This window comes from Ischnura elegans, chromosome 10 (genome assembly GCF_921293095.1).
Source record: "Ischnura elegans chromosome 10, ioIscEleg1.1, whole genome shotgun sequence".
Classification (NCBI taxonomy): Eukaryota; Metazoa; Arthropoda; class Insecta; order Odonata; family Coenagrionidae; genus Ischnura; species Ischnura elegans.
The window spans coordinates 56646698-56664331 of record NC_060255.1 but is presented as its reverse complement, the minus strand read 5'-3'; the positions used below and the strand labels follow the sequence as shown (position 1 = coordinate 56664331).

Here is a 17634-nt window from a genome sequence, read left to right as displayed (position 1 = left end):
CATTAAAGTTATGGCGACGCTTATGTGAAACACAAGGAAAACTATTTCCCATAATAATGACATGATGCCGAAAAACCAAATGAATGAAGTACCTAGTCATTTTATTTTTTCCCAATAGGGGTACGGTATTTACAAGTTATCTAGTAATATGACGAAAATATACAAAAATATGTTACTTATAGTACAAATCACCATGCCGAAAAACTCAACATTAGGTGTGCCATTTGACTAATTTCATTTGACAATTTTTGATAATCAATTTTAAAAAATTAATGATATTAGCCAAATGCAAGCCTTGCATATTAAAACTGTAAAATAGAACTTTTAAATTACAGACGCATTTTAGGCAGAATTTCCATAATTAGAGAGAGGAGAGGCATACAATTTATTGATTCAGAAATACGGAATAACTCTATTTGACTCCAGGAAGAAAAAGGCCTCTTCTGAGAAATTTTTGGCGGAGCAAAATGGTCATGACGCATATGGAACAGATGAATAACAGCTATTTAAATGTTCATATTATTAAAATAGAGGACATTCATGATTTTTCGATATGATACAGCCGTATGAGCGATTATTTTCCTTGAAAACAAAATGGACATTCGATGATTAATGTCAACCATTGATTTGAGTGATTTAAGATGAGAGACTATGCGATAGAATAGGCACGGAGCAGGAAAATATAAACCCCCATGGGGAAAATCTTGTCAAGTGCATCCATTTCAGAGTATCACTTGAAAAGGGGATTTGCAAAAAGCTGCCCACTCTAATAAGATTGCGACCTCCACATGGCTCGTCTTCTATCCTAGTTAAAAAATAAGCTATTTTTTTTAGCGGTACACGGAGGCAGGAGAATTTTAGATACAGGCTTCAGTATTGAATGATTTTATACAAAATTCTAGGTATTACATTCAAGGAAAGATTTATTTTGGAGCAGTATTCCTAATCCGATTGGGAGGAGTTTTTCCCCTAAACCCACGCTTTCATCGCAGCTACTATTTCTTACTATCTACTTCGAAATATATGGATAGTTTTATATATGAATGTACGAAATATTAAGCAGAAATATAGTTTTCCGAAATGGAGAATCTTCAGATAGGCCTACCCATTGGTTTTACTCCGATTCTCTCCATTCCATTTATCTTTATTCGAAAATAAATTTGAACATAGATCAAGATAATTTTTTCTGAGAAATTGTAATAAAAGATTACTTTTGTGAAAAAATATGCTTCCTGTAACGCCTTTTCCGACACTAATGCATCATGCCAGGAAAATAAAATATATGTTTTCACAAAAAGGAACGAAATAGAGTATTGAAAGGAGAAGCATAAACAGATTTAAAAAATAAAGAAAAAAATCATCAAAAAATGATACTACTAAGTATATTCCAGCAATCGAAGTCCATAAATTAACTTATGAGAATTAAATTCACCTGCTAGCGATGCGGTCACTTGGCGCGTCATGTCATCGATCTTGTCGGACTCAAACTATATGAGTTACTCTGGAAATGTGCATTTATAATGGCCGCTACACACGGTGAATGATCATGCGGAAAAATTCGCGAATGAACCGTCATGCGCATGACCATTCAGTGAAAATTAGAATATGTTCAATTTTGTTCGCATGATCCTGTGAATGGGCATGATCATTCACCATGACCATTTACATGATCATTCACCGTGTATAGTAGTCTTAAGTTTCCACTAACTATGGGCATTATGTAAAAAACGAAAAAATAATGCTCACCTGTTGCAAGAATGCAGGTAGCTTGCAGACAGGATACTCATCAGATGAGTTAGTGAAAAAGGGAGGTGAGACCAATTAGTGTGCTGATTAAATTTTAAATTAGCCCCTTTTATGAGTATATGGGAATGAATTTGGCTAGTTATATTATTATAATAAACGTATGACAAAAATAAAGGACAGGTTGAAAGTTAAACTCTTTGTCACATCGAAAACTTCTGTTTGCAATATATCTTCGAAAGTAAATGTAACTATCAAAAAAGTAAAAAGTTGAGTACAACTAAAAGAACAGCTAACTATATCCTTAAATACTTTCTATATGAACATAAAAACTAGTGCGTGGTGCTAATTACATTTTGAATCACATGGAAATGCCTAAAATTGAGTTATCACACAGCCGTGTACCAAAGCCCTCATCGTCTGACAAACGGGCCTTCAAGAGACACGGGTACACATATATAAAGAGGTAAATGCGCGCGAACCGTGGTGCGGTGTTGCCAAACCACCCCGTCATTCGGTGCGGGCTCTTAAAATGAATTTCCCTCGCGCGGGAAACACCGGAAACCACTTCCTCCACCTCCTCTCCGTAAGACGGCACCACCATCGGGGTCCGGTTGCCCCTTTCATACACCTCTTTGTCTCCCATCGCCGCTCGTGTCCTTAAACCACAATGGTCCCACGACAACGCTCCCGTTCTCCTCAGCACTAACCACTACCAACTGCTCACGACTACCTCCGGGGACGATACAGCGTTTTTCTCCAGATAATTCACTCTACCAAACAACACCTCTTTCTTGAACCGGTACTTCCTAGTTATCTAATATGGATTCACTTAAAAATTACTGTATATCAGGTGAAAGGTTGTATATCAATGAATTTAAAGCAAACATTTTAAAAATATCACGCGGATCAGTGGCGCAGCGAGGCGGGGGTTTTGGGGGATAAAACCCCCCCAGATCTCAGAGAAATTTTTAAGTTAAATCTATTTTACTTAATTGGATTAATATTGCTTATAGAATAGTGCGACGATTAACAAAATATCGCTCAGAAGGCCGCAACACTCAATATTATAATCATTTATCTTAATTTTTTTCTGGCGGAGGGCCCCCGTACCTCCCGCTTACCCTGGCGGGTATACCACACCCCCAGGCACCCCAGTATTAGTTGCGCCTGAAACCCCCCCTAGTCTTAATTCCTAGCTGCGCCCCTGATGCAGATAACAGAGAAATATACCTAATAGATATAGCATGGAGGTTAGGTATGCAAATATGCAGACAGATAATTGCGAAATCAGTTAATATTTAAGTGATCTCACAAGAGGGGGTGGGAAGCCAAGGGGTACAAGTAATTTTTTTCTAAATTGAATTAGGTACAGAAATTAATAGAATAAATATACTAACTCTTGGTGGTCAAGGAATACGAGCGAGTTTCTGTTCTGTGCTGACAGCTAGTGGAAAAATGAAATGCATCAGTGACTATCTAGTCAATCTCGTTAGTTTTATTTACCTAATTTCATCAGCTAAATCCGTTTAGAAAAAAATCAATCGTACCCCTTGTCTTCTCACCCCCTCATATGATATCACCGGGACTTTGCATTGCAAATGCATTTCAAGACTTTTGTTTCTTATTCATTTCATACCTTTCTTACACCTACATTTAATTTTATACATCGTACATACTCGAAAAAAATCAGGTATCCCTACTTTATCACCCTAAAAAGAGTTTGTCCCATTCCAATTTCGACGTGTGAAATACCTTCCCAAACCAACCTTCGGGTTGAAATAATGCCACCGATTATTGCTCTTTACCGGCCTACTTTCCTCAAACATTCCCTTGAGAAATATGATGATACCCATATTTTTTGGATCTTTTGTAATTTAATAGTTATACTCTTTATTAATGAACCTAGGCCAAAAATATTAATATGGATAAATACAGTGGCGTAACTATGGAGGGGATGAAGGGATCTATCCCCCCGAAAGCCTTAGAGAAATCAAAAGAAATATTTAAATATCCTGTCTGGATTTGATGTATAATAACTGCATCTACTTAAAGCTGAATTTTAAGTGCAACAATGATGTAAATGCATTTTTAGGCATGTTATTTTTCAAAATTTTGAACTCACCGTTTCCTGGGGGTATAGCCCCAACTAACCCTCCTCTTTCCCCCCCAAATCCCCGTCATCCCCCCAAAGCATATTCCTAGTTACGTCACTAGATAAATTTGATCTTTTGGTAGAATACACCTCCTATACATATTTATTAATTTTTTTGTGCTACAACTATCGACAAAGTTTGGACTCGTATGCTGGGTAATTGTTTTACTGTTAAATTGTATTTGGATCATTCCGAACTTTAGCATGAGTAAATTTCTCAGCAAGGGAAGTCACATCTTTAGAATATTTCAAATTAATCGAAAAACACGCGATATGCAGTGCAACATGAGTAAAATTTCTTAATTTCGCGTCTCTCTCCACACAGGTGATTTTCGTGCTGGCCGCGGTGGTGGCGGCCTCCGCGGACGTGTTGGTGGAAGATGGAAGCTACGTGGACGTGGAGCCGCCAATCCCGTACGCATTTAGTTACGCCGCCGGCCGCTTCCCAGGCCACGTGGACAGGACACACTCGGAGACTCGCGACGAAAACGGAATCATAAGAGGTAATTGTAATTATAAGGCAGAAAGCAATTGAGCGCCAAGATGCAGAGATAATGAAACATTTTGAGAGGGGGAAAATAGCTAGAGATGAGTCGATTCCACTTTTTTCGCTTCCGATTTTAATTCCGGGTCTTTTAAATGGATATCCGATACCCGATTCCGATTCCATTAATTCTTATTGATATCTACTATCAGGTGTGTTATCGATTTTTCAGTAGATTGCTGTCACTAAAATTAAAGAATTGAATCGAATAAAATAACAAATACAATTAAGTGGGCCAAAAGTATCTTAAGTCTTAAAGTCTTAATCTTATAGCCTATTTTCAAAATATTTGTCTTCCTCGAATCGATGGAATCGGAATCGACTTTAGGCGATCGTTTATCGATTCCAATTCTGTGCCCGAGAATCGGTGGAATCGAGAATAGACATTTGGAATCGACTCATCCCTTAAAATAACCCATTCCTATGCTTTCATGATTAGGAGGAATGGAGATGAATATGGTATGATATTTGGAGAAGGCGACCGATATCTTAGGCCATTTGCACCTTGAGGGAGGCTTAAGGAGAGAAACCCGGCGCCGCCATTAGCCTGCTCTTGTCTAAAGACACCCCGGAGACAACGACTTAACGTCTCATCTGACGGACGGAGAGCTTCGCTAAAAGCGCCCTCCACAATACACTAAAGCAGGTATAGGGCATTCTGTGACAAATCTCCCTTACCGTCGGGATTTGAGCCTGGACCCTCAGGATGTGAACCCAGCACTCAAGCCACCACATCAATCCATTCCCCAAGGGGGGATTATCGATTTCTATACCGTTCATTATGAAGAAAAGCGGAAAATGATATGAAATAGATGACAAAAATGACAGGGGAAAAGGTAGGGTTGGAGCGAGACTTAAGTGCAGGACTAAGAAATTATTTCAGCTAATTGTTAGCTATAAAGTCTATTCTAGAAAAAGGGAGGAAATTTTGAAAAAAATTGGTACCTATTTCGCTTCTATCCCTTGAATTCGCGTGCAATGCAAAAGAACAGAATTTCCTACTAACAGCGGTGGATCAAGTGATATGACAACAGAACTAGGGAAATATATTCAGAAACGCTGAGGTACATCGGGAAATAACGGAGGGATTCCAGGAAATGTCGTCGTTATATATGGACTTGAAGAATTATTGAATTATTCTAAAATATAATACAAAACTTAATAAGCAATCTGATATAAATTTATAAGAAATGACAAATACCATTATTTTCCATCTAAATAGGGTGGAGGTTTTTTTTATGAAGACACAAATAACTTTAAATAAGCATTCATTTCAGCAATAGGTCCAATTAAGGGCGTACCCAGGATCAAAACTGGGGGGGGGGGGGGCAAGCCATGGATGTAAAAGTCATAGCTAAGATTTAAGCATGGATAAGGTGAATACAACAAACATTTTAAGGAAACTGTAGTAGCTCTTTATTAGTTTTTAAAATAATTTGCTTAAAAAATATTATTTTCCTTAAAGACATTTGCGATTTTTACTTTTAGGGGGGGCAGCTACCCTCTCCTGCCCCTCGCAAGGTACGCCCATGGGTCCAATACTTATAATGGAATATGAGATAAAAGAGGATCATTTCGTAGCGTAAAAAATCAATTTCGGCTCCACGGCGGTGACTGAAGACCTTCTAGCAATCTAGTTGACAGTCGGAGTAGTTTATGGGAAAAATAGTCCATTCCTCTTACTTCGCGGTCCTTTTTTTCATCCATTGCCCTCGCTGAAGGTATTTACGGCGGAAGATAAAACGTTGCTCGTTGCGAACTGCGAGATGACACATAGCACACCCGACCTTCCCGCCCATCCATTCCTAGGTCTCACAACTTCGTCGTCTCTCTTAGACCCGCATTGGCCAGCACTGATGTAGTTCAAAAAAATAGTTAAATTACACTGATAGGGGGGAATACGTAAAGATGGGTTACAGGTTCGCGGCTCTTCGATGGATTTTGCTGGTAGGGATTACGAATAAGGAATAATCAGAGAATCAGGTATTTTGAGTAGGTATAACAATCCGAGAATATCTGAAATAATTTTACGCCACACCTATAGCTAGAAATGAATTGTTCTCCAAATAAACTCCGTATGCTATAATGGGTTTGCACTAAGTTTTAATCAAACTCATTATTAATCAAGGTTTAATCAAACTTTATCCGTGATTAGAAGTAATATTCTCCATCAATTGGCTTACCCCGCGAGCCACCCCATGGGATCCACATACTGTTAGTGGGAAGTATATTAAAACTGGTCGTTTGTATTGCACTCTAGTAGCGAATTCAGTGGATAAGGAGTGAATTGTCCATTACCCCACCACCGCGAACTAGATATAGCGTCCTTGATTTCAAATATACAAATTGAGAAAAATATCTCTGAAATGGAACAGGCGCTCGGCAATAGCTATAAACAATGCTAATCTCAGAATTAAGATAATCCATAGTCAGTAACCATTAATAATTAAAAGAAATACACAAATGCATGGAGCCAAAACACTTCTGTTTTCCAAGATATTCGAATCACCACTTCGAAATCCCAAAACTAAATGAAATGAAACTCCAACGTCTATGGTGCTAGATTTCGGGACGGTCCAGCCAAGACAGGAGTTCAAAGAGATACAGGCCTCCAAGGAATCAACAACCCTTTATAAATCTTATACCAAACCCATCAGGATAATTATCGATCACTATGAATCTTTTCTCAAAGCTATCAAAGCGGATTTCATCGCTTTTAACGTGGTAAATTCGAAATGCCTACATTATACTCGGGAGAGTAAATTTTAGCTCTTGATATTATATACAAATAAGGTAAAGTATCTAAAGTATGGTTTTTCATCCCTTTAACCTTTATAAGTAAGTGTCTCAAGATCTAGTAGAACTTTTCCTTCTGTTAGAGATACTGAAAGGTGATTAAAATTATTACAATGCAATTTCATTAATTTATTCACACAATGCCATTAAGCGAGTGTATATAGAGAATACCGACCCTCTTTTCAGCTTACATCATTTGAAATATAAGATATATATTTAAAAAAAGTGTAATAAATACTGCTTGATAACATAAATATTTTTGATCTTTCACAGCATGAGTGTATGCTTTATTTTTGGAAGAAACTAAAATAATATCAATTATATCTCTCGACGTAATCACTCCAACGTTAAAATTCCTTGCAACATTACTTCCTTCTCTGGCCGCTAGGGTGTGGCAGGAGAGTGCCGGTTGTGAGTGACGGTTGCTAAGCGCGGGAAAACATTCTTTTACGTATCCATGTACGTATCCCTCACTCCCCCTCCGCCATCTTTCCACGGCAGATTGATGCGCCAGGGTTACGAGCACGGAGTAGGGGAAAAAAGGGTTTCGCTGAAGGGACTCTCAAAGGGTATGGGGGGGGGGGGGGGGGGAAGAAAAGGGTCCTTCGCCAACTTCACCCGCCCCTCCCCTTTGTGCGAGACACGTCTCGTGCGAAACAAGTGAATGGGGCCAGGCGCGCCACTTTAATTCTTGTTTCAATGGGCCGTTTTCCCCCTTCTGTTGTTTTTCGTTTATACACATTTTTTTCCCCTATCCCTTTCTTACCGTCATTTTTCCTTTTTTTTCATTTTCCATTTCCGACCACGCTTCCAATCCACCCACACCTACGTTTGCGTACGGGACGTACGCACCTCTTACTTCACTTGTTTTTTTGCTCGTCTTCTTTTTTTTAATTTTTGCCCATCGGGAGTAAAAAAGAGATCCTCCCACGGTGATGAGAGATGGAACGTCGGGGTGCGAAACCCACTCTTGTTCTCCGAAAACTTTTTCTTTCTTCATTTGTTTTTTTTTTTACTTCCTCAGAACAACCATTTCCCAACTTTTTTATTTCCACCCACCAGTCCCACCGCATCCCGCACCCTCTACTGGAACACTTTAAAATGAATGCTACCCTCGAAAAAATAAGTAGTGTTCAGAGGAAGTGCAGACGAAGCAATGAGATGCAATGTGTCTTACCTGCTCTTCTCGCAGGCCCTTTTACTTGGAACGTTACCATCAGCCTTCCCTTCTTCCTCGTTCTCGTTGTTACCACGGGCGTTGCCATGTAGACTTCAGTATCGGTGCGAATGAGATGACGTTGCTACGCGGGTAACGACAGCACTCCCATTAGTTAAGGAGGTTGGTCCGCTCAATGAAACTTGAGTCATTTCCGTGGATATTTAAAATTACGATCATATAATTGCATTTAATCCACTGATGGTAACAGAAATATATTTTAGGTGATTATATTGACATGTTTTAGTTGATAATTCGCATTTTTGTTCATGCATTTAATCCAAAATTAGTTTAATGTTGGCTTTAATTTTGTTGATTAATGAAAAAAAGTTAGACGTTGTTTTGACAAACTCCAGGAGTAATATTCATCATACCAAAAATCATTAAAAAAATCAAACTTGAATCGTCATTCGGTTGTGTTTTGAGTTATTCACAAATTGATGCCAAAATCGAAATAAAATCACGATAATTTTCTATTATATGGTACGGTAAAATACCCGAGACGTGTTGACATAAAAATATTAGGATAAAAGAATCCACATTCCCTATGCTTTACTTCGCTATTTGACCAAGTTAACCTGAAGATATATACTTTGAGAATGACATAGTGTAATGTCGAAACCTGGGTCGGTTACGTAAACGTCTGTGTAACAATACTGTATCTTTTACTTCTTGCTGTTTGACCCCGAAAATGATGGGAATAAAAATAGGAAACTCGGCAAATTTTGATTTTCAATTGCTATTAGTATAAGAAAATAATATTAATTAGAGATTAACTTTTATTTCGATCTGGAGATCCGCCAATACATGGTTTTAATTGAACTCCGTATATTTATAATGCCATAATTTTGCAATGACAATTTCCGTACCCAATGAATAGAACGATTTCCGCGACCAATCACAGCAACTGTTGGAAGTTACTCTACAAGGAGCAATCGAAGGAAAAAAGAAGACTTGAAGAGGTTTAATTAAACTTTTACGGCTTCGAATGCAAGCACTGAGATCGATGGTAACCTATATTTCTTTGAGTCTCCCGTTCCCCGGGAGACTCAAAGAAATTCCCGGACAGCTAGGATGCTGTATTTGCCGTCTTCAGACTGGATGAACTTCGATGGAGACAACTTGTTATTTCGAGCCTTCTGTCACGGAGTCTCTGCAAGTCAACGAAGCACTTCCAGGAACAGAATTTCTTATCGGCAGGCATAAAAATTTTACTGCCGCGCGTATTTTCCAAGGCGGAAATGAACGAAAACTTATTATGCCAAAAAATAAGAATCTCTCAAAGTTCAAAGAGGAGTGTGTTGGAGAAAAAAATATCATCGTCTCTTTTCCATACGCTGCTACTGAAAAGCGGAAATAGGTGATCAATATCAGACCGATTCCTCGTCCATTAATGTTAATTATTTGAACGAGATGCAGTTGAAGAGAATTTATAACTTAGAGTTATTTAAGGTTTAATTTGGTGGAAAGCCAATCGATTGGTAAATTGAAAGTTACCAGCACCTGGACATATATATCGAGGAAATGATTGAAAGTGGTTTCTGGATAAATCTAGTTGAATTCTAGCATTTTGATTTATTAAAAGTTTACTGGAAATTATCAACAAATATTTCACTTTCAGCGGACATAAGTGATCAATTTCAGGCCGATTCCACGCCCATTAATGTTCATTTTTTGAACGAGATGCAACTAGAGAGGAATTATTTCAGGCAGTTATTTTAGGCTTAATTTGGAAGAAATCTAGCCTATTAGTAAATTAAAAGTTATCGGCATCTAACACCCGAAGATATATACTGAGGAAATTTTTGACAGTTGTCTCAGGCCAGCCGCGAAGTAAAAATAGATAGAAAGATGGTTCATTTGACAAAGGACTTTTCCTTAGGGGCATCGATAGCTTTACAAAAACTCGGACAGATTATGATAAAAAAACACACATAGTAATAATAATAGAGTATTTGTGGAAAATTGGCAATAACTTTTTAATTACTGATGTGATATATTACCTTGCATTTCAGACACAAAAACGTAAACACACCTCTATAATTATTTTTCATAATGCTGGACATATGCTTGTAAATTAACCAAAACTGGGCCAATAATGAAGACTAGCTACTCCGGGAAAAATCCAATATCACCTCGGAAATTCGGAGAAAGCAGATTAATTGATTCTTGTATACATTTTACTATGGCATTCCGAGAAAAAGCTGCGGGAAAGCATAACGGAGGCACCCGTCATGACATTCAATCTGATTGTGCGCGCGGACACTGCAATCCAACGCCGAAATTCAAATTTCTTATCCATGCAATTAGCCAATCAGCGTTCTCACTGAAAGATAGCGTAGCAAGAGAGTCGAAGAGGAAACAATTTAGAGGAAATTACCGCGAAACGGGCTCAAAAGTACTCGCGTTTTATAAGAGAGGTATTGCTAGAATGCATCTGTGGAGAAATCAATTAGATGAAGAATACACTAATCAAATGAGGTACCCTTTCACAATCAGGCACGCCTTCCCCCAAGGTATACCACAGCACCGGGTTTCCTTAAAAATTAACGCAAGCCTTTATTGTGGACTAAACCAAGGAAATTATTTAATCCCTATGTATAAGCTTTTTAGCAATAACAACTAAATTTCAGTACTTACTTAATCTGTGTCGTAAATTCAAGAGATAATATATAGCATTCTTATCCAAAATTCTAAATGATAAAAACAAATCATTCAAATTATCACTCATTATTATCCTTACTCTGAAGCCGAAATATTTACTTATTTCTTAAAGGAAAAATAAAATCTATAATATGTCAAATTCTCCTTAAATGTATCGTATACCATTACTGCCAGCAGTCATTTTCAAATAGCTGCGTGTCCCAAAGCCGACTCTATAAACATCGTGTACCCTACCATCAAACGGAAAAGTTTTTGAAAATTCTCTGCCACTGCCGGGATTTGAACCCGAGCCCGCCGGGTGGGAAGCCAACACTCTAGCCACCACACTAACCCGAACGGAAATGGAAGACCAAGAACAAAATATATGGAACAAGTAAAGAAAGATATGAAAGAGAAGAAATACGTATGCGTGTAAATAGTAACTAATATGAGAGATGAGTGGAGAGCTGTGTCAAACCAATCTTAGGATTGTTGACCAGTTATAGTGATGATGATGATGATGATAAAGAATAGGTCATGATTATAAAAAATCTTTCGGTTAACCCTTTCTAACCCAGAGCTGATTCTGGGAGAAATCGAATTTCAAGATTTTTCATTTTGAAAACTTCAAAATTTGACTCTCGATTATGATTATCGTTGCAGCTTCATATTTCGTTACTAAAATTTACACTACAAAATAATGGGTAGTTTACATATTTCCTAAATAGAGCTGAAAGTTTAAATGTTTTTGATGCTGCTTAGAAGCAACATTGTGTTATAAAGGGTTAATAATTCTGAGCACTAACGTATGAGTGTGATTAAACGCTGAGTGCTTTAAACATAGTCCAAAATATTTTTACTAATACTGCCCAGAAATAACACCTCTGTTCACGGGGCTTTGTCCTGTTATTTTAAGACCGAAATTCAGATTTCGAGGAATAATGTTAAACCAATCCCCGCTTCCCTTTCAAAGATATTCCTCTCTAATGGAGCACTTCAGAATACGAGGAAATGTTGAGAAAAAATATTCTCCTGAATGTTTAATAGTATTCCACTAAAAATGAAAAAAGGTCTCCTATTAAAAGCGCCACTCTCACAAAGGATTATTTATTCAAAAGGAAAGCTTAATTTGCAGAGAATTATCTCGTAGCCATTGAATAGAATGTCATTTAGGAGGCCTTTAAGGTAGAATTAGATGTGAAACAAAGTTTTAATTTATATTATAATATGTGGATACAAATAAATGATTCAGAAACTCTTTTCACACTGAATTGCTTCAATAAAAAGTCTCCGCTGATTGGAGATATAATTTTGGCCATGAGGAAATGAAATATTTTATTAACCAATTAAACTAGTAACAACATTGCATGCATGTTAGAAAGAGAAAAATTTACAGTTATTTTATAACGTTTTCGTTGACAGAAAGTATTGAAGTATTATCTGCTGCTAGCTAAAATTATGCCACGTATAGGAAAATAGACACGGTAACCAACTTATAGTTTATCCTCAATCAATATCTGTGAACCAGGAAACAAAATATATCGATTACAAATATTTTAAAAGAATAAGCATTGGATTTTAGCCAGATTTTCAGATATTTTAAGCGTACTGTATACATAGATGTTATAAGAAGGTAATTTTATACGTTTCTACGAATGTTCATACTTTAAAAAATCTAGGAAAGGGTTTAAGGAACTATTCAGCAATTGTTAAAACCTGTTTACCACTTGACTCGAAATTTAGCAAAACCATGAATATAAATACTTGAATCTAAATTAAAAAGTTAGAAAATATATAAATAAAATATTTTCCGCATGCACATAGTAATGATTGATATTTTCAAGGGATTGTGACCACAGATTATTTCAGAGAGCGTTAAGTAAATTTTTACATCCTTCATCCATTTTCTGAACGTCATTAGCAACCACCTTAAAAAAAAACTTCTCGAATAGTTCAAGCGTTCACCATTTGGCAGTAAGAAGGCGTGCAAGACCGTAGCGTTAAGGGCCCAGCAATAAACGCGTTTAAGGAGAAGCTTGTGTTGCAAGAAATATAGCATGCTTCATTTCTCTTGATGCTATCAATAAGACGAACGCTAGGATGCTAATGAACAAGAAACGCTAACGGCTGCATTGTTACAGTCATCTTACTCCCAGGGAATCCCTCGTATTCTTCATTCCCGAAGGTTTTTAGACGACCCTCTTTAACTCCCTAAAACTGGCAACTTAGTTTAAGCTAGGCCCCCAACTGTTACACCTTCATCCTTCTTCGAGATTAATGGGCTGAAAACGTTTCCATATTTCACTAAAGAGACAGGAGAGATTCTCGGATCTTCAGGCATCCCCGAAAAGCAGCAGTGGAACGTCGAAATCCTCATATATTCCTTCCCATCCCAAGTCACTCCATTAGCTACGTGATAAGTCTCACGCCTCGACGACAGAAGCATGCCATCCCGAATATGACGGATGATTGCTGGCGAAGAGAATTAACAAGCGTTATGACTAATGAACTGTAAGAAGACCGACACGGAGATCATGGACTCCTAACCCTAAGCGCGATACTGACAGTGTAGTTATGATGGCTACATCGCTGGTTTCTTTCTTATCAGGAGAAACTGACCTCTCCGAGGGTCGCGGGCAGACATAAAAGCTTTCGCCAAAAAGTGCCACGAGCCGATATATAAGCTTTGAGGTTGGTAATTTTTCAAGTTAATAATTATGCAGCCACTATAATTTTGATTAAATCACCAAGATAGATTATTAGCTAAACGATTAATGTTAAAGAGCAGGTTGATGCACCAAACAGAAACTTTAGCCGAGGATGTTACATGTTATTTGAATATCTGTGGCATTTCTCGCAACAGCCACTCCAAGTAGGCGGCGCAAAGATGATGAATGTAACCTTACAGCTGCACTTTACTTGAACCCCTTCCCCAGTTTCAGGAACTACTTTTGGAAACTTAGAACACATCTTGAATAACTTTAAACTTAGTATATTCCTCATAACATTTAATTCTTTACGAACTTTCAACGTCAGTGCATCATCATCAGGTACATATTACCATAATGCACCTGATTTTGACACCATGACGTGGTCGTAAATAAGATAACTAAGTAGCTTTTGCATAGAAAATATTAGGATTTAAAATTTTCAAGATGAATAAAAACTATAGAAATTTCAGTGGAGGTTTTCCGGATTACTACCGCGTAGATTCATCTCTGAAGACCACAGTTTCGCCGGCATAGCGGCAGTGAAGTGACTTCATAGACCTGAAGAAGCCTGCTGCTATGCCGGCGAAACTGTCGTCTTCAGAGATGAATCTACGCGGTAGTAATCCCGAAAACCTCTACTCTGAATCCTGACCACACCGCGAAAGCCTACGCAAGGATATAGAAATTTCGTATTTCGTGTTTCCCAAGTCATCAGGGCGTCATAATTAGGTATATATATACGGTGATTAACCTGATGATAACGCCTTGACATTGAAACTATGATCGTAAATAAATTAATTTTATGTAGGAAATACGAAGTTAAAAGTTACTCAAGGTTGATCATCATCGGCTGGCTTTCTGCCCTTCACTGGCAGATCCCAAGCACCAAAGTCCACTCCACCTCCTCCTGTCCGAGGCCTTCCCTTTAGTTTCCCAGTAGCTTCTTCCTATCTAACGATTTGATCGTTGGATTATTCTTCCTCATAGGATAATCCTCCGAAGCTGTTAGAATAGCAATGGCTGATGCCTGGTTTCGCTGATGGTAGGACCCGCCCGCCTTTGTGACGGTGCGGGGTTCCTCGTTCCTTCCCTTCCTTCTCTATCCCGTCCCAGGAAGCGTCGTCGGGCTCCTATCGCGGCGGCGCCTCCTTCCTCTCCTCCCCCTTCTGGGTTCAGAGGTAAAAAGACCCTTACAGACCCTGCCCCCGAGAGTGTATCCTCGCGTGCCCGCCCTAGGAGTCTCGAGCCAGCTGTAGCTTCTTCCTAACCTCACCGCGTCTGTCATCTTCAGCCATCTTCTTCCTCTTCTCTATTTTAAAATCTAAATATTAAACACATAAGAATATATAGACTACAACTTGATCTTTTATTCTCTCAATGATCAAAACTTAAGGGTGGTTTGGATAGGTGAGGTTAAAGCTCACCCCAGTCCAAGCCATTGGCGTGTGAAGTTTGCTCAATTCCTTTCCCTAAGCCACATTTTCATTAGGGAGTGTGCACAGGTTTCACCTGAGATTCGAACCCGGGACTCTTCTATATAAAAGTAACAGAAGCATGCGAAATGTAGTGGAATGACCTCCTGTAAGTATTAAAAGAAAATAGAGCTGGCACTTTTCCAAAAGGTTAAACCTGTGCCATCTCTATTTTCTTTTAAGACTCTTCTATAAGTAGCACAACTCTCTCTTCTGAAAAAGTAAAGAAAATAAGTCGACTGGAGGTTGTTATCATCGCATTAGAAAAAATATAGCTATATATGAATTCATCCGAAACTGCATAATGCCTCACTTTGTAAATGTATCATAAATATGCATATTTTAATAAAAAATTGATCGTTTTTGGAAAAGCACAGACATTCAGCCCATCTTCATACTCTTCTCTTTTCTCCTTTCACTGTTCCCTTGACTGCTGCATTCAAAATCCCCTTCCCTCTCAAGCAATGCCCTATCCAATCCCCTTTTCTCTTCATTACAGTTCTCTTTACAGCACCTCCTCATTCCTCAATTTATCCACCCACTTCACTCTCTCAAGATGGATACAAACTATATAAATTTCATACTTCACGTTTCCCAACTCATCAGGGCCTCATCATCGGGTATATATTACGATTGCGCACTTGACGGCCCCCTGATTTCGAAACCATGGCCGTAAAGTATAGATATAATTAAAAAAGTGCATGGTAAAGTTATTCAAGATGTATACAAACCCTCTAAATTTCATAGCTTAAAAATTTATCAAACTACAGTCGACATGTTTCGCTGCTCTGCAGCATTATCAAGACTAAACAAAGAAATTAACTATACCCTAGGGTTAAATAAGGCTAATAAATTTTTATGTGGAAAGTGCAGTGTTTCACTTTATATCTCATTATGGATCTCCACAAAGTATCTGCCTCATCCATCCAATTCATAGTTAGTGTTTTCTAAGCCTCTACGACCCTGATTTCGACGTCAAGGCGTCATAATCAGGTACATATTTCGATTTTCACCTAATGATGACGTCCTGATGTCGAAGCCATAATAGCAAAGAAACTAATTTAATGAAAAATACATATTTTAAAGTCATTAAAGATGAATACAAAATTAAGTATATTTAATATTTCTCTTTTCCCAAGTTACCTTTGAATTTTATTTCCTTTCTTACAGGCTCCTTTTCTTACGTCGATCCCAGGAACCAGGTCCGCACCGTAGATTACGTCGCGGACAAGCAGGGCTTCCATCCGGTTCTGTCCAAGGTGGCCCCATCGGTGACCGACACGCCGGCCGTGGCAGCAGCCAAAGCCTTGCACTTGGCACGATGGGAGAAGATAGCCGCAGAACACGCGAGGATAGCAGCGGAGAGGGCGCTACTCTCCAAAAACAACGTGCAGGACTACTATCAATGAATATACAAGGAGGGAATAAAAAATTATTGAAAAAGTAAAAAAAAACTAATTTTCACGTACCTTAAAGAACGTTCCATGTATATTTTAAGCGCAAGACAACAAGCACCGACCAGGGTACATCACAACAGCGAAACCTGAAGGCAGTTTACGACAAACTCCAGCCACAAAAGTGAATTTATTCAAATCACCGACACAAATTTAATGAATATTGCATAAAAAAGCCTGATCAAGCCATAATTATGAGGGATCATCACAACTCCGAGATTGGAAGACCTCCAATGTTGATTTCAATCAGATTCAAGTGAAATACACATTTAATGTGCCAATTGCACAATCCTGTTTCAGGTTCTTTGTAAAACATTATTTGTAAGACTCATTGCGCTGATACTTCATTGAAATCATCAACCGATGCATCATGACTGCAGTAAGATTCCCTGGTCCGGTGATGATGTATTATTATATTTTCTAGTATTTAAGTGACTTGTATGTGCCTTATTTTATGTAGTATATCCTCAAAATGGCCTCTCAGGGATACAAGGTATTGGGAAAAATGCGTAAAAATCTAATGCTAATTCCTATAAACCTGAGTGCTGGAGCCAATTACTTAAAATTATGATTTCTATCATGTCAAACTTTCATTATAATATTTTAAACTTCATGTGAAACAAATATTTTATAAAGTGTAGTATTTATAAGTACAAATAAATCTCATTAAAGCTAAAAAAAAAAAATATTCTTACATGTTTAGCTTTAAAGTAATAATTTACTTGCCTACACTAGCAAAATACGAATATCCATATGTTCATTGGTTGAATACGACTTGTTGATCATCCATTCTTATATGCTTCGAGAAAAAAGAACTCATAATGTTTTCTTAATTGAAAAATGGAATAAAAAAGAATGAACGTGAAATTGGATCGATACCAATCAATCTCTCTCGAAATC

General features: G+C 38.0%; 1 protein-coding gene across 1 annotated transcript in view; it reads left to right on the top strand.

Annotated features, from left to right (window-relative positions):
- Window positions 1-17420, top strand: part of LOC124166912 (cuticle protein 7-like) — a 73977-nt gene extending 56557 nt beyond the window's left edge. The window contains exons 2-3 of the mRNA XM_046544623.1: window positions 4224-4401; window positions 16451-17420. Of these exons, the coding sequence (XP_046400579.1) occupies window positions 4224-4401; window positions 16451-16689 (417 nt within the window). The 3' untranslated portion in view covers window positions 16690-17420. The remainder of the gene's footprint in view (window positions 1-4223; window positions 4402-16450) is intronic.
- The last annotated feature ends 214 nt before the right edge of the window (window positions 17421-17634 follow it).